General features: G+C 48.0%; 2 protein-coding genes and 1 pseudogene across 2 annotated transcripts; 1 reads left to right on the top strand and 2 right to left on the bottom strand.

Annotated features, from left to right (window-relative positions):
- The first annotated feature begins 695 nt into the window (after positions 1-695).
- Positions 696-2,452, top strand: LOC119282193. The gene is made up of 2 exons (XM_037562508.1): positions 696-848; positions 958-2,452. Exon 2 carries the CDS (start codon positions 991-993, stop codon positions 2,194-2,196), a length of 1,206 nt encoding a protein of 401 aa, XP_037418405.1. The 5' UTR covers positions 696-848; positions 958-990; the 3' UTR covers positions 2,197-2,452.
- A 6,743-nt stretch (positions 2,453-9,195) lies between these two features.
- On the bottom strand, positions 9,196-25,701 carry LOC119280000 (annotated as a pseudogene).
- A 799-nt stretch (positions 25,702-26,500) lies between these two features.
- LOC119279999 (BTB/POZ and MATH domain-containing protein 2-like) lies at positions 26,501-27,559 on the bottom strand. The gene is made up of 2 exons (XM_037561018.1): positions 27,323-27,559; positions 26,501-27,286 (listed from the first exon to the last, which is right to left on the bottom strand). Exons 1-2 carry the CDS (start codon positions 27,557-27,559, stop codon positions 26,501-26,503), a joined length of 1,023 nt encoding a protein of 340 aa, XP_037416915.1.

Genomic DNA, 27,559 nt, shown 5'->3' with positions numbered 1-27,559 from the left:
CTGACCTATTTAAAAAAGCGGGCGTGCCCGTCTGTTGGGCCGACCTAAATGAATGAAAAGCGAACAAAACGCGTGTCCGTTTGGGACGTCGCGCTGGAGTTGCTATAACTATCGGTAATTCTTGGATGAAAATGTTCTTGCGCGTTCGACACTTGCCTTATAGCTGGCCAAACGGGCCGGGCCAAACAGGCCAGCCCGCGAGCACGCCGGCACGGCCCGCCATGGGCCAGGCACGACACGGGCTAAATGGGCCGTGCCAGGCACGCGACACGCCTTGGGCCATGCCTGGGCCTGAAGCCGGGGCACGCGGGCCGGCACGGCACGACCCGTTTAATTTTTTTATATATTTTCAGATTATATATATATATACCTAAAATATAGCCCAATAGGCCTAAAAACCAGCCCAACAAGCTAAAAATGTGCAGCCCAGCGTGCTAAACAGGCCATCGGCCCGGCCCGTTTACTAATCAGGCCGTGCCTGGGCCAAGGAGCAGCGCCCATGGGCCGGCACGGCACGGCCCGGCTATTAAACGTGCCATGGCGCACGATTAGCACAGGCCGTGCCGGGCCGGCCCGTTTGGCCAGGTCTGACTTGCCTTTTTCAAACCGAAGGGTTGCGTCTTGGTTGGCATTAAATCGGGAGTGACGTGACGGGACGGGGGCGTGCTGCGCTGCTCGTGGTGGCGTGTGCGAGTTTTTCAAGAAGTGGTCTCGGCTTTACCCCCTCTTCCAGTCTTCCTCCTTTGATCCTATCCCCTTCCCCTCCTCCGTTTTACCTCATCTCCTCCCTCGGGCCTCGGCTGTCGTTCTTGGCTCTTGCTGTGTTCCTCCATAGATAGATAGATCTGGTAACCACCGACGGAATCCTTGCTCTAGTCACTCCATTTCTTTTTATGCGACTGTTGCTTCATTTTCAGTTTCCTTCACGCTGCATCTTTTGTGTTTTTTATTTATCAGGCACTGGGGATTTGGGGGTTTCCAGGCGCGCCTATGTCGCAAGAACCAGAGCGTGCGGCGGTGACGGCTGCGTCCGGCGAGCTTCCGCCTGCCAAAAGGAAGAAGACTGATCCGAGTTTTGCAGAATGCTCGCCGGCGGTTCCGGCCATGGCGACCGCAGGCTGGTCCACGCTCCCGCCCGACCTCGTCCGCCGCGTCGCCGACTCCCTCCTGGCCACCAACGACATCGACTGCTACATGGACTACCGCGCCGTCTGCTCCGGCTGGCGCGCCGCCACCGACGACCCCAGGAGCGACGCCACCGACCCCCGCTTCCGCCCGCGCCGCTGGATCCTCCTCGACGAGGTCTTCCAGAGCCAAGGAAAAGAGATGCTCCTGCTAAACATCGACACCGGCCGTTTTCTCCGTAAGAATCTCCCGCAGCTCGGGGATTACCACGCCGTGGCCATCACTCACAGAGGCTACTTGGTCCTGGCGGAGAAAAGCCCTCCTCACGCCGCTCGCGTCCTCAACCCTCTTACCGGCGTCGTGATCTCTTTCGCGGCGCCCGTGCCCCCCGATGTGGGGATTGCTGATGTCACTTTCCCGCACGGCACTTCGCTCCGGCTCGCCGTGTTCTGCGACTCATCTGGCGAGGCTTACGCGGCCGATCCTCACAGTGAAAGTTTCATCAGGCACGAGTATGAGGAGCGAGCAACTTACGATTTCTTCCAGAAGGCAGCTGTAGGTGGTGTCTACGCACGCATGCCTTATCACGCCCTTCTTTCCAATTTCTTCTCCAGCAATCATCTTGGAGATCCGTACAGCCTCGAGGGTTTCCTAGTGGGTTTGGATGGGCATATATGTGTCGTATTGAAGATCTTGGATCCAGGCGATCCACATGGAGAATTTTCTCTCAGTGCTTTCCAATTTGACACCGAGACAGGTATGATCTGCCGTATGAAGACCACAGGCAGATTTGCCATCTTCATCGGTGACCACAGGTGCTTGGCTGTCGATACTGATAAGTTCCCAGGCACTGAGGCAAACTGTGTGTACTACACTGATCATCAAGGACATATCTGCAAGTGCAACATCAAGGACGGAAAAATGGAGAAGATCTCTGAAGCTGCAGATTTCGTTAAGCAGGACAAACAGTTTGTCCTGGTCGCCGACCGTCCTTGCACCATCATCCACTTTCTCGCCAGCTACACAGTCAACATCCCGGATTCTCAGCTGGCCTTGCAACAGATTCCATAAGGCGCCGGCATATCTTCATTCAACTCTGGGGATATTGTTCTCGATGACCGACCTACAACAAGGCTATGCATTTGCTAAGTATTGTTCATGTTTTCCTTCTAGTAGTCTTTTATTTCGCTACTATGGTTATGCCTTGCCTTATTAATTGTAAAACAACAGGTTGATCCTAGGTTAGATATCACCTGTAGTGGAACTATAGTTTGTTGTCTTAATTAGTAGTGCTTGGTATCAACCTAGTGCTATATCTATTGTGCTTGATGCTATCTTATTTAGGTGTGTGTCTACTCTTGTATTACTACTTAGCAATGCATTCTGGTGCTTAATTTCTGGCAGTAGTAAATGTTGGCCCAATTTTGCCAACTTCTGACCTTAGAGCATCTCGAGCCGCGCCCCCAACAGGCCCCCCAGGCGAATTTTTAGCGCTGGTGGCCGAAAATCGGCCCAGTCGGTTTGGGCCAACTCCAGAGCCGGCGATCCCGCCCTGAACCCAAGCGCCCGGGTGTCGCCTGGGGGCGCCGGCAGAAGCGAAAAGTGGCGTGGGGCCGCTCTGTCGGTGAGAGGAGGCCTTTTTCCCGCGTTTCCTCCCGCTTCCCCCTCGGCATCCCTCTCATTCTTCATTCCTCCTGCCAAAATCCGCCTCCTCCCTTCCAAGCCACCCGCCATGCCGCCGAAGAAGTACATAGGCTGTAGTGAAAACTTAAAAGTAGTGCTGCCTGTAATGGATGAACTACTGAACTAGTAGTTGAAATTTGAAAGTAACATAGTCTCGTTTTGTTCTCTGTTTCAACTGGGCATTTGTGCAACTGATCACTATACCAGAGAGCTAGACTAGATACCAATAGCTCAAAATGTCCATGTAATGCTGCAACACTAAGCAAAGAACCGCAGTTGAAAGTGCAGCAGGTACATGCACAACTACTAGTTGTCACTCTACCTTTTTGTTTTTTCTTAACCTCGGACTGCAGTGCAGTATCGGTTTGTTCTCTGAGAAAAGGCTGCCCTTGTTGAGTTTTTGTAAAGCTGGAGTTTACATTCAGCAACGCATTGGCTTTTTGTGTAGTGTGGCAGTGAGCTTAGAGGGTTGGATCCGCATGGGCCAATCCTAATTTAACGTTCTGTGTAGGTTGAAATCCTGGTAAGTTGAAGCTAACCGATGGAAACATGGATACTATATTGTGCCATTGAGATCATCAATTCATTCAATTAGCATATCAATTGTTTTTCTTAAAAAGATATCAGTTTGTTCAGTTACTTCATGATTAGTGGTATAACATTAAACTAGTCGTTTAGTTTTGTACCTTTGATACATTTGAAACCCTGAATGAGTGCTTCTGCCTCCGTTTTTTTAGTGGTCCAAGATAATCGCTGATCTTAGTAACCTTTATTACCTAGAATAATACTACCTCTAGGACGTTTTTGGATTCATGTACAATTGTTAAAAACCTCTTATATTTTGTTACGGGGGAGTACATTATTGGAACTTCCTAAGAGCATCTACAACCGGGCGCCTCAAATCGGTTTCAAACGCCCAGGTGGGCGGATCAGTCAGTAAAGAAAAGCGGACCGGTCGCTGATCGGTCAAAAAAAAATGACCCATCGGGCGCCTCAAACCGGACTCGAATGCTCGGGCTGTTCGGAGAACCTCATATACAACCCAAATGTAGGGTGCATCGGGGGCGGCCTGGGCGCGCCCGGATGCGTCCGACACGTCAGCCTGGTCCACCACTGCCCCCACTCCGTCCCCATAAAAAACCCCAATCCGGAACCCTAGCTCAGTTCACTCTCCTCTCTTGCTCTGTCCCCTCTCTGATTTGGATTGAATCTGATGACTCTGATGAACATGTTGAGCTCTGGCAGCCATTCCGACTCTGACCTCGACGTCTACGAGGAGCTGGCCCTCCGCATTGCGCTGGAGCGGTCCAAAGTGGACTGGGGGGGGGGGGTAGCTTCGGATCGGCCCCGTCGCCGCTCTTGTGCCAGCGCATCGCGGATGCCGGAGCTGGCCCCTCCCGGCCCGCGCGCAGCTCCGCGAGGGCTAGGCAGTCCGCGCCGCACCCACACCATCCCCTTGCCCCTCCCCCCCAGCCACTGCTCTGCAAGGGTAGCAGTGGGTGCTAGTGCCCGCTCCGCCGGCCTGGACACTTAGCCGGAATTGAAGGCACGTGTCGCCCGCATGGAGAATTTTCTCTCAGTGCTTTCCAATTTGACACCGAGACAGGTATGATCTGCCGTATGAAGACCACAGGCACATTTGCCATCTTCATCGGTGACCACAGGTGCTTGGCTGTCGATACTCATAAGTTCCCAGACACTGAGGCAAACTGCATGTACTACACTGAACATCAAGGACATATCTGCAAGTGCAACATCAAGGACGGAAAAATGGAGAAGATCTCTGAAGCTGCAGATTTCGTTAAGCAGGACAAACAGTTTGTCCTGGTCGCCGACCGTCCTTGCACCATCATCCACTTTCTCGCCAGCTACACAGTCAACATCCCGGATTCTCAGCTGGCCTTGCAACAGATTCCATAAGGCGCCGGCATATCTTCATTCAACTCTGGGGATATTGAGCACGAGGACTGACCGACAAGAAGGCTATGCATTTGCTAAGTAATTCTTCATGTTTTCCTTCTACTAGTCTTTTGTTTAGTTATTATGGTCATGCCTTGACTTATTAATCCTAAAACAACAGCTTGATTCTGTGTTAGATCACCTGTTGTGGAACTACAGTTTGCTGTCTTAATTACTAGTGCTTGGTATCAACCTAATGCTACATCAACTGTGCTTGATGCTATCTTATTTAGGTGTATCTTCTCTTGTATTACTAGTGTTTGGTATCAACCTAATGCTACATCAACTGTGCTTGATGCTATCTTATTTAGGTGTATCTTCTCTTGTATTACTACTTCTTAGCAATGCAGTCTGGTGGTTAATTTTCTGGCAGTAGTAAATGTTGGCCCAATTTTTGCCAACTTCAGAATTTAGCTCTTGCAATGGGACCATTGATCATAGTAGCATGCCTCGTTGTTCTCTGCAACTTCTCTATACGGTGCGGCTTGGGCTTACAACAGGGTATGAAAGCAACATTTCGTCTATTTTTCTAATGCTCCTATACGTCCATGCTCCAGCCACTTGAACTAACTGTATTTGTGTAGTTTGTTCCTTGTATTTCTGGGCATTACTGCAGAAATACATTAAGAACTGAAGATCTGCTTTGCAGCTTATAAATATTTGTGGCATGGTTGGCGGGTGCTGTCTCTAAAGAGGGATGGTATATTCTTTACATATTTTGCGTGGCAGGTGTTGTATACTCCCTCCGTCCGAAAATACTTGTCATCAAAATGAACAAAAATGAATGTATCTAAAACTAAAATACATCTAGATACATTCACTTTTATTTATTTTGATGACAAGTATTTCCGGACGGAGAGAGTATTTTACATTGTTTTAATCCTGCTTAGAGAAAGCATGTGTTCTGAGATGTTTCAACTGGGCATTGTTCTTCGGCTGATTTTAAGATTGTTCTTCTATGAAGATTGGGCAATTAGATTGAAATCACTGCCAATTATACATGGAAAAGTGCTACGGAAGTGTGCTCTTAGATCATCTAGGAAGTTAAGCTTCTCTACATACGGAGCAAAATGAATGAATCCACACTTAAAATGCATCTATATACATTCGTATGTAGTTTATAGTGGAATCTCTACAAAGACTTATATTTAGGAACGGAGGGAGTAGAATAGATAGTTTGACAATCGCTGGCCTATGCAACAGCACTACACTTCTCACCACACCACGTCTTGCAGGGTTGTTCAATCCCCTTACATTCCAGATTAGGATACCATAACTACTCACTGAGAACATGATCTACGCGGACACTAAAAACAGAGCAGGTCTAATCAAACATGTCGCGGCGTCCCTCGCACCCCTCGCGTCGCCTCCCCCCGGGCGACGCCAGGGGCCCCAACCCTAGCGCCGCCAGCACCTCTCCCTCCACCCCTTCCTGCCGCCGCTGCCGCCGGCGTGGGCCGCGGTGGCGGCAGGCCCGGTGCCAATGGTTCTGGGCGGGGGGAGGCGGCGGATCCCATCTGAGGCGGCGGGGGCGGCCCTTCTCATGCGATCCAACGGCGGCGGCTAGGACGAAGATTCCGGGCTGTGCGGCGGGGGCCCGAGCACCATCGCCGGCGGAGCGGCGGCCTTGCATGGACGGCGGCGGTGGCAGCGCCCCACCCGGCGAGGTGGGCTGTCCTGCTCGTGATGGTGACGACAGCTACTATGGATTCGACGTCCCATTTGGATCCGTCGCAGGGAGGCTTTTCGCCGACCGGCGGCGCGTGGAGGGACCGGTGAGGAGATGCCGGAGTACCGACGGCAACATACGTCTTCGTGGCGAGGTTCTGCTCGGTTCCAGCCAGCCACGAGATCGGGAAGACGTGGCTTCCGGTGAAAATCGCGCCAGACTGCGGTCTTGGCGGATGATGGCGGCGTCTCAGACGTCGTTTCCTTCTGGAGGCATCGTCGTTGCAGGTCTCATCAACCTGATCGGGAAGTTCCGGGGGAAACCTTAGATCTGGGTCTACCAGATCGGACGATGACGGTGCTATCAGTACCGTTCTCCCTCCTAGGGGCATCATTTTGGAGCGAGTGCTGGTTGGAGGGGACAAGAGGAGGAGCGGTGTTTCATCTGCTCCATTGATGACGGCGGATCTCGGCGGCGTGGCGCAGTGGAGACTCGGCGCCTGATGAGCGGAGATGGACTCGCGCAGGAGGGTGACGCTACCTGGCGTCATGGTGGCGTCGGCGGCAGTTGGACCGGCCAAGGTTGATGCATCAGTACAGCTCTGAAGATGGGTTCGTGGCAGGTGGCTACGGCGGCCTCATACCCGGCAGGGGTCCTAGTTGAGAAGCACGCTGGACTGGTGGGTGCCCATACCCGGCAGGCATCCTGGGTGGGACCTCAAGTCTTTAGATGGTTAGGTTTGGCTGCGTGGTCTGTTTGGTATGAGACCCAGACTTTCAGCGCCCCTACATCAACTGGATAAGGATAGCGACAGTTGTTGCTTAGTTTGGTGGCTTTAGACTTATTGTTGTATGACTCTGTATGGTCTTGTGTCAATAATTAATAAAGTGGCCGTATGCATCGTCCAGATGCAGAGGCCGGGGGTCGTCCTCCTTTTCTAAAAAAAAAAATCAAACACGTCGCGCCTTGCGACTTCCTTTGACAGTGGATGATTTTGCAAGAGCGGCAAGTGCCTTAATCAGCTTGTGGAGAGCAAACATTTTTAGAGCAAACTGATTCAGTCATGCCTTGTACTGTTCTACAGATCTGTGTGGTCTTCCATAAGTCTTTTTAACTCTATGTTATACAAAAAATCACAGTGTCTGCATAATTTAAAAAGTACTAAAATAAAATCTTTTGAAACAGATGTGCTCATTTTGAAAAATAAAAATTTCATGAGTTTTGTAGCACCCAAAAAACTGACCCTCACCAAACTATTACGGGATCATTGAGGATTGAAACTGAAGAAAAAACTAATTCAGTATGCCTTGTACTGTTTTACGTATCCCTCTATGTTGTACCAATAATTCCGATTGTGAAATTAGCTGTAATTGCAGATGCTTACTCTTTAGCAGTCTGTGTTGATCTTATTATTGGCTGGTCTCTAGGAATTGTTTTGCATTCCGATGTCGACTGTGGATCTGTATCTGCTTATTTCACTTTTATCTTTGTGTTTGAATCCTTAAGAGTGGTCTCTTCAGCTGCCAGACTACTACAAGTACAACCACATTTTCGCCTTTTTTCAGAAATATTCCTGAGAAATTTCCTTATAAAACGAAGGTGATTGAATAATGACGTTTTTTATCAATACTTTCATCTCAGTATACAACTTAGTAACAGTTTGTAATAACAAGAGCAGCTTGCAGAATACAGGGTAAAGCTGGAGGCAGGGAAGATAATAGTAGAGTATCATACTTGCAAACAGCTGCAGGGAGCTATGTCAACAAGTATATGAGGTAGTTGAGACAAGAATCAATTTTTCAAAAGTTCCTAAGGGACTTGCTACACCAGGTAGATGACAAGACTAAAGAGCTATGGCCTCAATTACACGGTGATTCTTCGTCCAACTAATCCAGAAACGTTTCATTTTCCAGGAATCTTGGAATACAACAAAGAATTATCAGGCCGCTGCATTGGCATCCCATGGCAGTTATTTTTCTGATGATGTTCCACTACCAACTTATTCTCTGTACTTGCATATATTCACAGGACACAGGAGAATGAGATAATCGAATATTTTACTAAGAAATTATGACAAACAAACACTGCACATTTCCACTAATATGAATTGAAGATTTAGAAATCGAAATCATTAGATCACTGCATACTTTCATCCAAACTTGAAAAAAAAACAGTGGAAAGATGAACTGGTGAGAAGAGGACCGCCATGGTCTCGATAAAGCGCGGCGGCCCACATGTTATTCCGGCAGAGTGCAATGAGGGAGAGTAGAAGAACCAGCTCACACCGGAGATTAGCGACAAAATCACCTAGAGGGTATGTGCTGGTGCTGCCTCTACTTGCAGATGCTATGCAGTAGTTCCCTTAAGTGGATACATATGTTGCACTATGGTAGGTTCTGTAGATGACACATCCTTGCAAAATGACCAAAACTTCAAGCTTTACTAATTGGCAGTAGTTTGAGTTGTCAATTATTCTGTTTCTAAAACTAGTTTATCAATTCAGTTTGGGAGGTGGATATAAAATAGTAGGGGACAGTTGACATACAACGAATATATATTAAAAAACATATGCAGAACTTAATTACTAACTGGCACATCAAACTTGTAGAGAAGCAAACAATGCCAAATTGACCAATAATGTGGAAAGTGGCACACTACTCATATAACTTCAACTAACCTTTTCTTAGTTCAAATAAGGATGAGCTGGCATAAGAAAAGGTAGCACAAAATTCATTAAATTGACAAGTGAACTGTCTGATTCATCTCGCGGTCAGCTGCTGATCTATGTTTTTGTAGAGTCTCCGCATAATCTTCAACTGTGCATCTACAAGGATTGAAGGACCACTTCTTTTGAGATTCGCATACCCTTGGGTTGCCGCTACAGAGTCCATAATTTTTTGAGAGGAGATAAATTCAACACAAGCATCATTTAGAATGTCACAATGATGTTGATCTGCTAAAGCCAGCCTAGTTGCAACATTCTCCACATCAAGATTCTCGCAAAGGATGCTCTGACATAACAGTTTAAGCCTCTCCATAGCATACCGATCAGCGGCCACGAGCAAGTGCTGGACCATCTCACCACGATCATTTTCCTCGAGATCATCAACAATCTGCAATGAATCAGTATAGACGAAATGGAGCAGGGCCTTGAAGACATCAGGTTGCATGTCTTTGATGGGTATGAGCCGCGTTCCTGTCTCCCCCATCGGCCCGTAGAACTCTGCTTTGAACACGGGTGACCGCATGGCTAGGACAATCTTGTGTGCTGGGAAAACCTATGCTCCTAAGCTGAATGTGACATCCGTTGGAACCTCCTTTGCTTCCCGCAGCTTGCTGAGCTGCTGAGCTGCGAAGCGATGTCGGACGGTGGCACCTTGATTTTGGGGGGCGATTTGGTTTCAGAAACTCGTGCTTCTTTCATGACAGTGACGATGCATTCTATCTCGAGGTGGTCATCCCGAAGGTAGGCTGCTGCTTCGAACTCGCTCCTTGCCATGAAGTCAACCCTTTGTGGGGCAAACCTGCTGATCTTAGTCTGGTTGAACAGCCTTGGTTCTGTCTTGTCCAGGGAAGAGGATAACCCGGTGCTCTGATCGACCAGCCTCCGGTCGCAGGATGCATGCACCTGGGCGTCCTTACTCAAGAGCTCGGCGTAAACTGACATGTAATCTAGGTAACCTTTGTTAAACCCATCGGGATAGAAGCGGATGGCCCAGTCGTGGCCTCCGACGGAGAAGGCGCCGGATCTGATGAACTTGCCGGCGCCCATGCCCCTTTGCTTGATGTACCCAGAAACAGAGAATACATGGCTGCCCTGTACACTATCTGTCGTGGAATTGTCATATCAGATGTCCTCATGAAAGGACTTAGTTGTGGAGCCATCGCAACTAGGAAGCTTGAAGGGGTTAATTGGGACAAGGGACACGAGAGGTTTATACTAGTTCGGCCCCTTACGGTGAAGGTAACGCCTACGTCTAGTTGGGTTGGTATTGATGTTTCGATAACCAGGGAGCGAGATACGCTATGCCCGGCTCTCGATGAGTTGTTTCTTGCCCTAGGCCGCCAGCAGGTCGTCCCCTTATATACACGGGTTGACGCCCTGTGGCTTACAGAGTCCCGGCCGGCTTATAAACAGTGTCCGGCTCGGTGACTAGTTAAATCTACCTTATGATACAAGTCATGCCATTGTGGCGGTTTACTACAACGGGCTTAAGTCGCCTGTGGGCCTTAAGCCCTTTATTGAAACGCCAACTTCATGCTTGGTCTTGGGCTTCTTTCTGGTGAGTCTTCTTCGCGTAGCCCGGCCCCTCCTGGGCGGCTTACAAATAGTTATATCCCCAACATTAGGCCCCAGATTGATTTGAACCTGTTCATGTCAATCTTAAAATACCTTAAGAAATAAATCTTCAGTCTTCTGACTGTGCAAAGGTTTTCTTTAACCCGCCATGACGTCATCTTTTGGATCCGGGTTAACCCGCCGTGACGTCATCTTCACTTAAATTCTTTCTTTATTCCACCGTATCCTTCAACGGATCTTTGCCTTTACTGACTGTTCCGAAAATCGAGGCGTCGGGGCCGCTGGATAATAACTTTTATCTCCTCGTTTCTTGCGCCGTCTCAGTTATCCTTTCCTTATAAATAGGTGCGACCTAGGTCTTCCCATTCTCCTCCTTCCAGTCATCCTCTTCCTCTCGCTGCTTCTCTGTTGCTCGAGCTCCGCCGCCGACGCCGTCGCAGATCTCTTCATCTTCACCAACTCCGGCCGCTGCATCAACTTGGTTTGACCAGAAAAACGCAACGACCCTCCGCCGCAATCCTGCATCTATAAGTCTCCTCTTTCCTTCTTCTTAGATCTACATTAGGACCTTCGAGTTCTTCGCGTTCTTCGCTGTTCATTAGGATCCTTTCATAGATTTCACCACCCCTGCTCTTCTTGATCTTGAAGTTGGTAAAAAACTAATGCAGTAGATATTCCGCACCTATTTTGAACGCAAATAGATCCCTTTCTGTCACACAGAGGCCCCATTCGAGCCCTTGAGCTTCATCTACGCCAGTCTTAGGTCCAGAAAAATTTCTTGTTAGAACAGCTTTTTGATCCCAAATAACAGTGGCAAATTGGGAAACCTGTTTGTATCACCCGGAAAACTGCTTCTGTCGAATATGCTATAAACACAACTGTCCATGTAGCCGGCTTAAATAAATGACATTGATCTGTGAACCTCGCTTGCTTCTCATGACTTTAAGAAATTTGAACTGCTTTTGATACATGTAGCGGCTTAAATACTATTGCACAATTATCCTCATACAATTAGGCCCCTTCTTAAGCCTCCATCTTGACTAGTTTTAAATTTTTACCTCCGGGTTAAATTTGAACCGGAACCTCTTATCTTGTCATAGGCCTCAGTTTTCGTCATGGCACCTAAGGCAGCCAAAGCTCCTGTGACCTGTAATTGGGTCCCATTCACAGTCACAAGGAGTAAACTGTCTGAATTTGTGAAGTCTGGCCATCTGCCTAAAAAGGAGGTCATGTCTTATCGTGCCCCTGACCCGTCTGAAGAGAGGCCTCAACCCAAAAAAGAGGAGGTGATAGTCTTTACGGATCACATGAACCGGGGATTTGCCCCTCCCGGCTCAAAATTCTTCAGGGAGGTTTTGAATTTCTTTGACCTTAGACCTCAAGATATTGGACCCAATTCCATGTCAAATATCTGCAATTTCAAAGTCTTCTGCGAGGTGTACCTGGGAGAGGAGCCAAATCTGCTTTTGTTCAGAGAGCTTTTCTATTTGAACCGGCAGAATGAACGTGCCAACGGGCCTAGTCTTGAGCTTGGTGGCATCTCAATTCAGCGGCGGAGAGACTGCCTTTTCCCTTATGCTGAACTGCCGAGTCATCCAAAAGATCGGAATTAGACTTGGTTCTATAGTCAGGACACTTCGCCGGCTGATGAGAGCCCTCTGCCCGGCTTCCGCGCCCTGCGCCTTGAGTCCAACCATCCACTGGCGGATAAACTGACTGCTGTTGAGCGTCTGCCTCTCAATCCCACCATCAAGAAGATCAAAGCTCTTTTGGGAAACGGCTTAAACGGCATCGATCTGGTCCGAGTCTGGGTCACTTGGTGAGTACTTCCATTAAGCCGCCATTCCGGCTTAATGTGTACTTACTCAGGCGAAAAGGATGATCCACTGCGTCATAGCCCTGACGACCTACCAGATGATGTGGTGGATGCTACAACCCAGTCGCTGCTAAAGGAGGGCACTGTAACTAGTAATGCCTTTGGCTTACTTCCCTTCTTCAAGAAGAACCCGGCCCCTGCAGTGAGTTATCAATCTTAATAAATACTCTTTGCTATGTTATACCTTATTTGTACTCATAATTCCTTATCCTTTTCCACAGGCCGATGACAGCTTCTCGAAGGTCAAGTATGACCATGAGGCTGCCAAGCAAGCCAGGACAGCCAAGAAAACCGAAAGGAAAGCCGCCAAAACGGGAACCTCAAAGAATAAGAAGCCCAACGCTTCCGATTTTACTCAAATTGGATGACACTTCTTCGGATGATGAAGAGGTAATCCTTTAATTCTCTTAACTCCTTTGTCATTATTTTATTGACATTCTATCCTTTTTAGGAGGATACAGGGAACATCGAAGCGGTTGACGAAGAGGTAACTATAATCTCCTCCGACTCAGAGCCTTTGCCAAAGCAAAAAATCCGAAGGGTGACCCAGAAAGTAAGATTTTCACATCCTCTAGCTTATCAAGATCCTCAATTTCTTTTGAAGCAACAACAACTTGAAAACTGGAGGCAGACCCGGACCAACAAGGATGCAGAACTCTCCTCCGGCTTACCTGACGTAACTAGGAAGCGTCGGACTGAGGTTATCTCTGATTTACGTTCTGTTTTACCTTTGGCGGGTTTAATATGCCAACCTCTCAATTCATCTGACTCCAATTATCAGGATACCTCTCCTTCCTCCGGCGAGTCTATGCAATCAAACATGCCGGCTTTCAAAACTGCTCCCGGGTACTATAACTTTAGTTACTTTTGGCTTTACCTTACTCATGCTTTAGTATTCATCCTTCTACCTTTGTTGACAGCATGGAAGTGAAGCCCATCAAGAGGGCAAAGAAGAATAAGCCGTCCCAAGACCAGGTTGTGACTGAACCGGCGCTTGATATGTCTGCTCTTGACACTTCCTCCCATCAACCGCCGCCTGAGCCGGCCTCTGATATTCCAATGCCAACCTCTGACCCCCCTGCCGAAGATACTCTCAACAGCTCTGATAACCCGGAAGCTCCTAGCCCGGTCAAGACGAATGACCCGGAAGTTGAATTTCTGAAAAGTCAGTTTGTTGAGCCGGGGCGGCCTACTGTCCTTGCCAAATGTACTGCCAAGGAAGAACTTCCCGAACACCGAAAGGCCAAGCAGGACATTATTGATTATACTCACTTAAGCATTGGTGATATAGTCTCGGGCTATCTGAATCAAGTGCATAATAGTCGTGACCTGGAAATTGATATGGTGAAACAAATACAACACAAATCTGAGGTATAACTTATGCTATTTCCTGAATCATACTTACTGTAATAGCCCCCAAGTCTATTGCGACTTAGAAATCTGCTTATTATTATTTTGTCCGGTTTAAAGAGAAAATATTTGAGCCGGTTGTAGCATGATAGTTTGAACTTGCGATACACATTAGCCCCCAAGTGGCAAGTATCTTTACTTGTAAAGTGCTTGAGACTTAATATGCATGACCCGCATTGTAGGTTAAAAAATTCTTCAGCATACATTAGCCCCCAAGTGTCAAGTATCTTTACTTGTAAAGTGCTTGGGACTTAAATGTTATCTTACCATGATTCTTACCATAACCTGGTACCATACAGGCCACCATAAGTCAATTTGAGTCGGAGATTGCTGACTTGAAGAGCCGTCTGACAGCTCAAGAACTTGAAACTCAAAAAGCCAAGTCAAAATTTGAATTTAGCGTCTCTGAACAAGAGAAGTTGAAGAAGAATTTTGAGTCAGAGAAGAAAATCTAGGCTGATGAGAAGGCTTCAGTGGTCACCCAGGCCGAAACGGCAGTGGCATCACTTGAAGAAGCAACTACCGAGCTGTCCAACTTAAAACGCCAGATATCTCAAATGGTCTCAGCCATCTTTGGTAAGTTACTGTACATAACCTCAAATATTGTAATCCTTCCTTTAATGACTATTGTAATCGTTATCTCCGGCTCACTTTTATATTTGCAAATACACAGGCCCTAGGAGCACCAACCTTAAGCAGAACATGCTCATTAAACTTAAGGCGGTCTACACTCTAGTAGAGCAACTGTACACCGGGTCACAACATGCTTTGGCCATTGTAGATTTATCAAATACCACTCCCCGCCTTCTGCAAGATGTGCTGAAGTGTCTCGCTGTGCTACCTCAGCGGATCCAGGATTTAAGGCGGGCGTCTTCAAGAGCCGGGGCCGTAGCCGCATTGAGCCGGGCAAAAGCATGGATTCCAGAACTAGACCCGGCCGACCTTGCCCTTGGATACCCGAGTCTAAAAGAAGATGGGACCGTATTTGATGATCAAGATTTCACCGCCTGTGTCAAAGTCATACGCCCCTTGGCCACCCTCATTGGGAACGACACTGACCTTACCAAGTATTCGCCGGGCTATGACAGTGAGAACCGGAGAATTCCAAACACTCCGTACGATCAAGTGAGCTTGATCCCTCCAACTCGTAAGCATACTTTTGCCCCTGAAGTGGACCCAGCCGGTTTAATAGATGATGAAGCTGAGTTTGAAGCCTTGAGTGGCATTGACTGGGCCTCATCAACCTTCCAGGACAAAGCAACCGACGGAGAGGCGGAGAAGGATAACCCGGAATCTTCAAGCCCGCCGAAGGAGTGAATCGCCAGGCGTTTTGCAAAAAACAATGCTTCATTTATTCAGACTCGGGGAGTCTTGTAATAGGGTAGAAAAAACTTCTCAATGTTTGCCATGCCTTCACGCATGTTCCTAGCGCTTAATACTTTCGTAAGCCGCCATCGCTATATATTTCTGGCTTATGTTGATTGTTTTATTTCCTTGACGTTTAAATTTTCTTGCCTTATCCTGCACATAAAACAAGCAAAAAATTCCCTTGGCGGTTTATCACGTCGGGGGTCACGTAAAGTATTGATAACCCGGAACATGAACCAAAGACATCATATACAGGCCGGTTTATGACTATATTTGTTAAACATAATCATAATAGCATACCTGCAATCCCTTTGATAATCTTCCCTGCTTATATGATGTTTAACTGGCACTTAACAACCTGGAGTGATCAATATTAAACCGGAAGAATCAAAACCATCTCATAATGCTTTCAAGAAGGTCTCTGATTCAAATACTCAAGATAGTCAAAATAACTATGCTTATGATGGATAATAAACAATATTTATAGCCTTCTGATTCAAATACGATCAGTAAACCGTTCCAAAGGGGTTAAGCTAAGATTCGGATACGATCATATAGCCCCCAGTGGCTTTGGCGATGCCGATCAAGTGGGTATCGACAGCTATGTTCTCTTTGGTTCGAATACGACCTATGTTTGAACAAGAAGCCCCCAAGTGACCATAAGAGTTGTTTAATGACGCTGATTCGAATACGATCCACGTCATACCCAAAGGGGTCAAGTTGTGATTCAAATATGATCAAGAAGCCCCCAAGTGGGTTTGGCAGTATGCCGATCAAGTGGGTATCGACAGCAATGTTTTCTTTGGTTCGAATACGACCTATGTTTGAACAGAAAGCCCCCAAATGACCATGGCTAGATCCAGACATGATCATAAGCCAGACCAAAGGGAAAGCCGGACTCAAAGGTGATCCGCTCCCTGTTGATTGTTTCCACCACCTGATAAAGAAGACACATAAACCATTGAGGGTAAAAAGGACAGAGGTCTTGCTTTATTTATTTATGTAATATATACATTGTAAAAATATATACATCTTGAGAGCCGGTGGCTTAAGTATAGTAAGGCCGGAGGTGAGCAATATTCCATGGCCGTCGGGTCTCTTCCTCCGACTTACATGAGTCTTTGTGCTCTCAAACATCGATGAGGTAATATGATCCGTTGTGCAAATTCTTGCTGACCACAAAGGGTCCTTCCCAAGGTGGGGATAGCTTGTGCATGTCAGACTGATCCTGGATGAGCCAGAGCACCAAATCGCCTTCCTGAAAGGTTCTGCTCCTAACCCGGCGGCTGTGATAATAGCACAGGTCTTGTTGATAAATCGCTGAGCGGGCTATTGCCAAGTCTCGCTCCTCATCCAACAAATCAAGCGCATCCTGATGAGCCTTTTCATTGTCAGCCTCAACATAAGCCGCCACGCGGGGTGAATCGTGCTGGATGTCACTTGGCAGGACCGCCTCTGCACCATACACCATAAAGAAAGGTGTGTAACCTGTAGATCTGTTAGGTGTAGTGTTGATGCTCCACAACACGGAAGGTAACTCCTCCACCCAACAATCCGGAGTCCGCTGTAAGGGGACAAAGAGCCGGGGCTTGATACCCTTCAGGATCTCTTGATTAGCTCTTTCTGCTTGACCATTGGATTGAGGATGAGCAACAGCCGAAACATCAAGCCGGATATGTTCTCGTTGACAGAACTCTTCCATGGCACCCTTGGAGAGATTAGTGCCATTATCAGTTATAATGCTGTGTGGGAAACCAAAATGAAAGATCACCTTTTTCATGAATTGAACCGCCGTGGCTGCATCACACTTACTGACTGGCTCTGCCTCAACCCACTTTGTAAACTTATCCACTGCCACCAGGAGATGTGTCTTTTTATCCTTAGACCTCTTGAAAGGCCCAACCATGTCAAGCCCCCAGAATGCAAACGACCAAGCGATTGGGATCATCCTCAACTCTTGAGCCGGCACGTGAGCTCGTCGTGAGAACTTTTGACAACCGTCACATTTACTGACCAGATCCTCCGCATCAGCATGAGCCGTTAGCCAATAGAAACCATGACGGAAAGCTTTGGCTACAAGAGATTTTGACCCAGCATGATGGCCACAATCCCCTTCATGGATCTCACGAAGTATTTTTTGGCCTTCTGCAGGTGACACACAACGTTGAAATGCCCTAGTGACGCTTAGGTGATGTAACTCGCCGTTAACAATCGTCATAGATTTGGAGTGCCTGACAATTTGTCTTGCCAAGGTCTCATCCTCCGGTAATTCTCCCCGAGTCATATAGGCCAAATATGGCACCGTCCAATCCGGGATAACGTGAAGAGCTGCCACCAGCTATGCCTCCAGGTCTGGCACCGCTAGTTCTTCCTCGGTAGGCACCTTGACAGAAGGGTTATGCAAAATATCGAGAAAGATGTTAGGCGACACCGGCTTACGTTGAGATCCCAACCGGCTTAAAGCGTCAGCCGCCTCATTCTTCCTTTGATCAATGTGCTCCACTTGATAACCTTTGAAGTGACCAGCCACAACATCTACTTCACGACGATAAGCCGCCATAAGGGGATCCTTGGAATCCCACTTGCCTGAAACCTGTTGAGCCACGAGATCTGAGTCACCCAAACACCTTACCCGGCTTAAGTTCATCTCCTTGGCCATCCGGAGACCATGGAGTAAGGTCTCGTACTCAGCTGCATTGTTAGTACAAGGAAACATAAGTCGGAGCACATAGCAAAACTTGTCACCTCGAGGGGAAGTTAAAACAACTCCAGCCCCCGAGCCTTCTAACTTCCTGGACCCATCAAAATGAATAGTCCAATATGTGTTACCTGGCTTCTCATCAGGTGCCTGCAACTTTGTCCAATCATTGATAAAGTCCACCAAGGCTTGAGATTTAATAGCGGTACGCAGAATATATTTTAAACCATGAGGTCCAAGCTCGATAGCCCACTTGGCGACTCGTCCTGTGGCCTCCCTATTCTGGATGATGTCTCCCAAGGGGGCAGAACTCACCACAGTTATAGGATAGCTTTGAAAGTACTGCTTCAACTTCCGGTTGGCCATAAACACCCCGTAAACAAGTTTCTGCCAATGTGGATACCTTTGTTTAGACTCAATGAGCACCTTACTGATATAGTAAACCGGCTGTTGAACCGGATGCTCCTTGCCAGCTTCCTTACGCTCCACCACGATGGCAACACCGACGGCTCGTGAATTAGCAACCACGTATGACAGCAGCTGCTCTTTATCAATGGGAGCCGCAAGAACCGGTGGTTCAGACAACTATATCTTCAAATCTTCCAAGGCAGCGTCAGCAGCATCACTCCAGACAAAGGTGTCTGTTTTCTTCATCATCTGATACAGCGGTAAGGCCTTCTCACCTAACCGGCTTATGAACCGGCTCAAAGCGGCAACACGACCCGCCAGTCGCTGAACATCATTGATGCACGCCGGTTTAGCCAGAGAGGTAATCGCCTTGATCTTCTCCAGATTAGTTTCAATGCCTCTGTTTGAGACCAGAAAACCCAGGAGCTTTCCTGCAGGTACACCAAACACACACTTGGCTGGGTTAAGCATCATCTTATAAACCTGGAGATTATCAAAGGTCTCTTTTAAGTCGGATATCAAGGTCTCCTTCTCTCTGGACTTTACCAGGATGTCATCTACATAGGCATGAACATTACGCCCGATTTGATCGTGTAGACAGTTCTGCACACATCGCTGATAAGTCGCTTGAGCACTCTTGAGCCCAAACGGCATAGATACATAACCTAAGGCTCCAAACGGAGTGATGAAAGCCATCTTCTCCTGGTCCTTAACTGCCATTTTGATCTGATGATAGCCAGAGTAAGCATCCAAAAAGCTCAAACGTTCACAACCCGCCGTTGCATCAATGATTTGATCAATACGGGGGAGAGCAAAGGGATCAGCCGGACAAGCCTTGTTTAAGTCCGTGTAATCCACACACATCCTCCAGGTGCCGTTCTTCTTAAGCACGAGCACCGGGTTAGCCAACCATCCGGGTGAAAAACTTCAACAATGAACCCAGCCGCTAAGAGCCGGGCAACTTCCTCTCCAATAGCTTTCCGTCTCTCTTCATTAAACCGTCGAAGAAACTGCCTGACCGGCTTGTACTTCGGATCAATATTGAGAGTGTGCTCAGCGAGTTCCCTCGGTACACCCGGCATGTCAGAAGGTTTCCATGCAAAGATGTCCCGGTTCTCACGGATGAACTTGATGAGCGCGCTTTCCTATTTGGGATCCAAATTGCTGCTGATGCTGAATTGCTTAGAAGAGTAACCTGGGGTAAAGTCAACAAGCTTCGTCTTGGTGGCCGATTTAAACTTCAACGCAAGGTCATGCTCTGTAGTTGGTTTCTTTAGGGAAGTCATATCCGCCGGGTCAACATTATCTTGATAAAATTTGAGCTCCTCCGCTGCACAAGCAGACTCAGCATAAGCCGCGTCGCCTTCTTCACATTCCAAGGCTACCTTTCGACTTCCATGCACAGTGATGGTGCCCATGTGACCCGGCATCTTGAGCTACAAATAAACGTAACACGGCCGTGCCATGAACTTAGCATAAGCCGGCCGCCCAAACATAGCGTGATATGGGCTCCTGATTTTGACCACCTCAAACGTCAACTTCTCAGCCCTGGAATCATATTCGTCTCCAAAAGCCACTTCCAGTTCAATCTTGCCAACTGGGTAAGCCGACTTACCAGGAACCACTCCATGAAAAACAGTGTTGGATGTCCTCAAATTCTTATCAGTCAACCCCATGCATCGAAAGGTCTCATAATAGAGGATATTGATGCTCCTACCTCCGTCCATGAGTACCTTAGTGAATTTATATCCACCAACCGGAGGTGCTACCACCAAGGCTAACTGACCCGGATTATCAACCCGTGGAGGGTGATCTTCCCTGCTCCATACAATGGGCTGTTCTGACCACCTCAAGTAACGAGGAACTGCCGGCTCAACAGAATTCACGGCCCTCTTATGAACCTTCTGGTCACATTTGCATAAGCTAGTGGTAAACACGTGATACTGCCCACTATTCAACTGCTTCGGATTGCTCTGATAACCCGATTGCTGCTGCTACTATTCTCTTTGACCAGACTGCTGTTGACTATAGCCGCCTTGATGGCCCTGAAAGCCGGAACTTGAACCACCACCTGGGCCATGAAAACCGCCAGCCCCTGAGCCGCCACCGGACCCATGATTGCCATCAAAGGTGTTGGAATTCTTAAACGCCTTCATGATCGCGCAGTCTTTCCACAGGTGAGTGACGGGCCGCTCCCGGGTGTCGTGTCTCGGGCAGGGCTCATTGAGTAGCTGCTCAAGAGATGGGCCTAACCCGCCGGATCGAGGTGGCTTACCCTTACGTATCTGATTGTTACCTTGCGCATTGGCATTGGCCACAAACTCTGGGTTACCGTCCGCCTTACGCTTATTGCCTCCTTGATTCATCGGGTTATGCTGCCGACCCTTTCCATTGCCGTTCTTCTTTCCCTTCCCTGTCTTTTCCTCATCAGATGCAGGATCCTTGGTACTATCAGAGTTGGCATATTTGACTAAAGCCGCCATCAGCGTACCCATATCATTGCAATCACACTTAAGGCGCCCCAGTTTCTGCCTCAGCGGCTCAAAACGGCAATTCTTCTCCAACATGAGGACTGCAGAATCAGCATCCATCTTGTCACATGAATGTATTATCTCCTTGACCCGGCGTACCCAATGAGTCGAGGATTCACCCTCCTCCTGTTTACAATTTGTCAAGTCCACAATCGACATAGACTGCTTGTAAGTGTCCTTGAAGTTCTGGATGAAACGGGCTTTTAATTCTGCCCATGAACCAATGGAATTGGGTGGCAAACCCTTTAACCAGGACCGGGTTGTTCCATCTAACATCATGGTGAAGTATTTAGCCATCGCCGCGTCGCTGACTTCCAATAACTCTACGGCCATCTCATAACTTTCGATCCAAGCTCTGGGCTGCAAGTCGGCCATGTAATTCGGCACCTTTCGAGGTCCCTTGAAGTCCTTGGGTAGGCGCACATTACACAGAGCCGGTACCAGACAAGGAACTTCGCCGGTTCTAGTGGCTACTCCCGTCTCAACGGAAGTCGTTGGATACTCTGGGAAATCTTGATGTGCCGTCTATTGAGCCGCTAGCTGAGCCGCCCGCTCATTCTCCTAACGTACCCGGTCTTGCACTGGATTATAGCCACCGGGCTGGTTACGGCGTTGGGCGTTGCTTGACAAAGCTTCAGACTCCATGTGCCTGCTGTAACTCGGGCTCCGGTTCTGACGAGGCGGTGCTAATCAAGGCAGAGGAGTTGAATGGATCCTGTCCCGGCTATAAGAATAGGTCTCTTGCTGAGCCAAGGCCGTCTGGAGAAGTTTTCTGACTCTCCAGGTCTCCGCCACTGTCGGGTCATCACCGTCCACGGGAAGAGCCGCCAAATGCGCCGAAGCCGCGATTAAGTTCTCCATGGGGTTAGAAAAGTGACCCGGCGGTATCGGCACATAACGCGATGGTGCCATGCTCACATGAGGAGGTGGCATCTCTCGAGGCTGAGCCGGCCCTCCTGCTCCGGCTGTCATAAGCTGATTGGTCTCTGGCGGGTTACTTGGGCCGGCTCCGGGTGTAGCAAAAAGAACCCGAGGGTCGTAATTCGAAGGTAAATGGGACTGGGTTTTCTGATGTCTCCTCCTCATTACCTCATTAGACGCGTTCAGGCTCAGCGTGAGCTGGTAGGCTTCTGACTGTAACCGCTGCGCCCGGGCGTCCAGAGCCGCCCGCTCTATGGCTAGTCTAGTATCCTCAGCTGCCAAGGCCTCCTTGGCCTGAGCTATCGCCTCACGCACCCGTGCCACCTCTGCGTCATGCTCATCTTTGTTTGCAGGGATAACCATGGCGGTTAATAGGGCCATAAGTTTGTCCATGAGGTCTATCAGCACCTGAGCCGGCGGGCGCACAGGGCCTCCTGCCCCGGCTGCTCCTGTTCCGGATGTTATCGCCGTAGCGGCCGTAGAATTCTGGCCGGGTTGAGTCCCAGCCATGAAGACTCCTGCCCATCTTAGCGGCTCATAGGGGTCCAGAATACTGGTGCCATCGGAACAGCCCCCAAGCACGCCATCTTGGACTTGGTATAGCGAATCTGTTGAACCGGCGGACGGTCGTCTCACCACCATCTTCATATCCTTCAGAAAGTTCCTCTCCGTGGATGCAGCCCACGAAGGCACGCTTCATTACCGGTTGAACTCGAGCCTTCCTTGCACGCTGACCCGTCTCGACGAGGTCGGTGCAGTTGTCCGGTTCAGGGCCCGGCTCACCGATCCGGCCGATGAAGACGTGGATTCCGCCGAAGGGGACCCGGTACCCGTACTCAATTGAACCAGCATCGGGGCCCCAACCTTTGTCGTCGATGTAGATCTTGCCGTGATGACTCTTGGTTATCCGGCCCACTACGTATCCCTTGAGCCCTTCGAAGTTGCCCTTCAAGAACTCAAATCCACCGTGCGCGGGCCCCACAGTGGGCGCCAACTGTCGTGGAATTGTCACGTCAGATGTCCTCATGAAAGGACTTAGTTGTGGAGCCATCGCAACTAGGAAGCTTGAAGGGGCTAAATGGGACAAGGGACACGAGAGGTTTATACTAGTTCGGCCCCTTACGGTGAAGGTAAGGCCTACGTCTAGTTGGATTGGTATTGATGTTTCGATAACCAGGGAGCGAGATACGCCATGCCCGGCTCTCGATGAGTTGTTTTTTGCCCTAGGCCGCCAGCAGGTCGTCCCCTTATATACACGGGTTGACGCCCTGTGGCTTACAGAGTCCCGGCCGGCTTATAAACAGTGTCCGGCTCGGTGACTAGTTAAATCTACCTTATGATACAAGTCATGCCATTGTGGCGGTTTACTACAACGGGCTTAAGTCGCCTGTGGGCCTTAAGCCCTTTATTGAACCGCCAACTTCATGCTTGGTCTTGGGCTTCTTTCTAGTGAGTCTTCTTCGCGTAACCCGGCCCCTCCTGCGCGGCTTACAAATAGTTATATCCCCAACACTATCTGTGCTGCAAAATGACACCGTATTTGTCGCCGACATTGAGACTGATGGGCAGGACGGCCGGAGAGGGGAGAATCACCACGTCGGCGACAGGGATCCCGTGCCCTAAATCATCAGTTCGCATCTGAGATGGTGGGAAAAGAAATGTTTCGGAAGCGGAGGTGGATAGGAAGAAAGAGGGAAGAATAGATGTGGGAGGAGATTGAACCTTGAGAAGGACGGCCGGAGAAGCGGCGGCGGCGGCGGGCGGTGAAAGCAAGTGAAACCTCTTTCTCTGGACGAACCCGCGGAGACGGGGCAGCTACCAGAAGACTAGGTGAGACCTGGGCATATGGGCATCCCAGCCCAAAAGCCTGTCAACATACGTTCCAGGATCGGGCCTCACTTATTCACATGAGGAAATCAGTGTTTTTGGATTTTTGAGGAAAAAGAATATGTGGAGTATTTGATTAACCGTGGAAATGATCTATATTACTCCCTCCGATCAAAAATAAGTGTTGTCATTTTAGTTCAAAGTATTATTTTTAAAGATGAAAGTGAATTGTGGGGCTAAGTCCGAGCTTGACATTTTCAGGTAAAGCTTTTGCAAGCGCGCCCATCTTAGGGTATGCTGAGGTCTACTGTTAGAGTATTCCACCCAAAGGTGTAGCTAGAGAAAATGTGACCATGATGCTCCACATTGAAATATATTTCAGGGAAGTAATTTCATATTTTTCGATACACATCTCACTGAAATAACAAATGACAGATAAGAGAAATAGCAATTTCATATATTTCAGAGAAGTAATTTCATATATTTTCAGAGAAATTAGTTTCACAACTTGCAACACCACATTGAAATATATCTCAGGGAAGTAATTTCATATTTTTCAATACATACCTCACTGAAATAACAAATGACAGATAAGAGAAAGAGATGTTTCATATATTTCAGAGATCTAACTTCATATATTTTTTACAGAAATTAGTTTCACAAATTGCAACAACACATTGAAATACCAGTTTCACATATTTTGCACAGCTCAACAATGATTGAAACTGTTTGAAATTATTGATTATTTCAACCGTCAAAGAACTGATTTCAACTCTTCAAAAGAAGATTTCAATCATTTCAAAAACATACACTATCATATTTTACAAAATACTGAAACTTAGTTTTTTTCAAAGAGTGGCATAAACCATTTTAATTTTTTACAATATTTCACTTATTCCAATTCTAAATTCATATTACACAATGAGTGGACTGATTATATAAATTGTCAAAGAACTGATTTCAATTCTTCAAAAATAGGATTTCAATCCTTTCTAAAACATATTTCACTATAATATTTTACAAAAGACTGAAACTTAGTATTTCAAAAATAAAATTTCAGTCCTTCCAAGAACAATTTTTTCACAATGTCATTTCAGTTAGCCCAATTTTCAAACCACGATGCCTCTGTCCCTGTTTTCACAAAGTTCATATACAAGAAATTAAATCTCACACATATTCTAAAACTAGTTTCACACGTTCTGCATATTTGTACACACCAGTTTCACAAATTGATAATTTATTCCACTCTTCCACAAATTTGTGAACGATTTTACAAAGTTCAGAACTGTTTCATATCCATTTCACAAAGTTCATATATTCAGTACAATATTGTTTCACAACAATCTGAAGCAAACCAACCAGACTTTGCTTGAGGACCACAAAGAACCGAGATAAAAAAGAACAATCCTAAACAAGAACAGGTCCATATCCTGCTCACCATATGGACTTGCTGCCGTCTCCTCACGCATTGAACCTTCTCATCAATGGGAAGCCTGCACATCCTCCACGCCTAGTACGCTGCGGCATGGGTGCGAGGAGGTTGAAGATGCGGAGCTGCGACAGATCTCCTGTACCGGTGATGGGGGTTTCAACGAGGGGTAGAGTTGGTAAAGATGCCCTCGTGCTCTCCCCATCCTGGTCATGACCGACGAGCTCATCGGAGAAGATGAGCCAGATCAACCACCAACGGCGAGCACGGCTGCCGGGGCAGCAAGGATGCCGGTGGACGGGCTTCTGGAGGGCAGGATCGAGGAATCTCGCCAGATCAGCCACCCCCCACGCCAACGGCAGTGGATCCAGGCCTCGCTCCTCGTCGGCCTCGTGGTACCGCCGCGCCGCCGCCGGTCTTCCCGTGGTAGGTGCAGACAGTGCAACCCGAATCCGGTGTCGAATGCTGGTGGAAAAGGCTGATATCGCGGCGGCCATAGCTGGGAGTAACCACCGACCTCCATGGGACTGACGAGAGATGGGGTGGGCGAAAGGAGATGGATGTGGGAAAGAGACAGTGGCGTGAGGTTGATATCCTCACTCATGGGGTCCATCATGTATTGCAGTTGTATACAACTCGTATCCTGGAATCTGAGGTGGAAATAAAAAACTAGTAGGGTCCACCCGCACGGATCTAGAAGCACCGAGGAACGGTGGATTTCTAACCGGTACATCCCGGTACCGGTAAAATTACTTATTCGGGGACTAGAAGAACCAGCTGACACAGGACATTATCCACGAGATCACCAAGAGCGAGCTCAGAGTGCTGGTGTTGTCTCCACGTGCAGATGTGAACTAGCTAGTACTTCCCTTCTGTGAATGCATATGTTACACCATAGTAGCTTCTGTAGATCACACATCATCACAAAACACGAAAACTTCAAGCTTACCAATTGGCAGTAATTTGAGTTGTCAACTAATTTTGTCCTTGGGACTAGCTTATCATAGCAAGTCAGTATGTGGACATCAAACAGTATTTAAACACATGATGAATATATTAAAAACAACTATGCAAATATGTTAAAAACTGGCGCAGCAAACTTGTAGATAAGCGAACAATGTCATAACCATTGATGTTGAGATGAGGTGATGGGCAAGTGGCACACTACTCATATAACTTCAATTAACCATTGGTAATTCAACTTAGTATGAGCTGGCATAAGAAAAGGTAGCACAAAATTCGTCAAATTAAATTGACAAGTGAACTGTCCGATTCATCTCGCAGTGAGCTGCTGATCTAAGTTTTGTAGAGTCTCCGCATAATCTTCAACTGTGCATCTACAAGGATAGAAGGACCACTTCTTTTAAGATCCGCGTACCCTTGGGTTGCCGCTACAGAGTCCATAATCTTTTGACAGGAGATAAATCCAACACAAGCATCATTTAGAATGTCACAACGATGTTGATCTGCTAAAGCCAGCATAGTTGCAACATTCTCCACATCCAGATTCTCGCAAAGGATTCTCTGACAAACCAGTTTTAGCTTTTCCATATCATACCGATCAGCAGCCACGAGCAAGTGCTGGACCATCTCAACGCGGTCATTTCCCTCGAGATCATCCGTGATCTGCAATGAATCAGTGTAGATGAAATGGAGCAGGGCCTTGAAGACACCAGGTTGCATGTCCTTGATGGTTATGAGCGGCGTTCCTGCAGTCTCCTTCATCGGCCCATAGAACTCTGCCTTGAACACAGGTGATCGTATAGCAAGGACAAGCTTGTGTGCTCCGAAGACCACCCCTCCAACGCTGAATGTGATGTCCGCCGGAATATCATTTGCTTCCAACAGCTTGCCAAGCTGCGCAGCGATGCCCGACAGGGGTACCCTGGTTTCAGACACCCGCACTTTTTCCATGACAGTGATGATGCATTCGACCTCGAGGTGGTCATTCCGAAGGTAGGGGGACGCTTCAAACTCGCTCCTTGCCATGAAGGTGGCCGTTTGTGGGGCAAACCTGCTGAGATTGGTCTGGCTGAATAGCCTTGGTTCCGTATTGTCCAGGGAAGAGGATAACCCGGTGCTCTGATCGACCAGCCTCAGGTCGCAGGATGCATGCACCTGGGCGTCCTTACTCAAGAGCTCGGCGTAAACTGAGATGTAATCTAGGTAACCTTTGTTAAACCCATCGGGATAGAAGCGGATGGCCCAGTCGTGGCCTCCGACCGAGAAGGCGCCGGATATGATGAACTTGCCGCAGCCCATGCCCCTTTGCTTGCTGTACCCGGAAACACTGAACACGTGGCTGCCCTGCACACTATCTGTGGTGCAAAAAGACAGCGTCTTTTCCCCCGACAT

Source organism: Triticum dicoccoides, chromosome 3B (assembly GCF_002162155.2).
Source record: "Triticum dicoccoides isolate Atlit2015 ecotype Zavitan chromosome 3B, WEW_v2.0, whole genome shotgun sequence".
NCBI lineage: Eukaryota > Viridiplantae > Streptophyta > Magnoliopsida > Poales > Poaceae > Triticum > Triticum dicoccoides.
The sequence above is the reverse complement of the archived record's forward strand: the minus strand, read 5'-3'. Positions and strand labels throughout refer to the sequence as shown.

Bases quoted from the DNA above. Each gene is read 5' to 3' on its own strand.
- LOC119282193 (XM_037562508.1), top strand. From the start codon at position 991: ATGTCGCAAGAACCAGAGCGTGCGGCGGTGACGGCTGCGTCCGGCGAG.
- LOC119279999 (XM_037561018.1), bottom strand. From the start codon at position 27,559: ATGTCGGGGGAAAAGACGCTGTCTTTTTGCACCACAGATAGTGTGCAG. The intron at 27,287-27,322 runs GTGCATGCATCC...CTGGTCGATCAG, and splicing joins TCTTGAGTAAGGACGCCCAG to AGCACCGGGTTATCCTCTTC.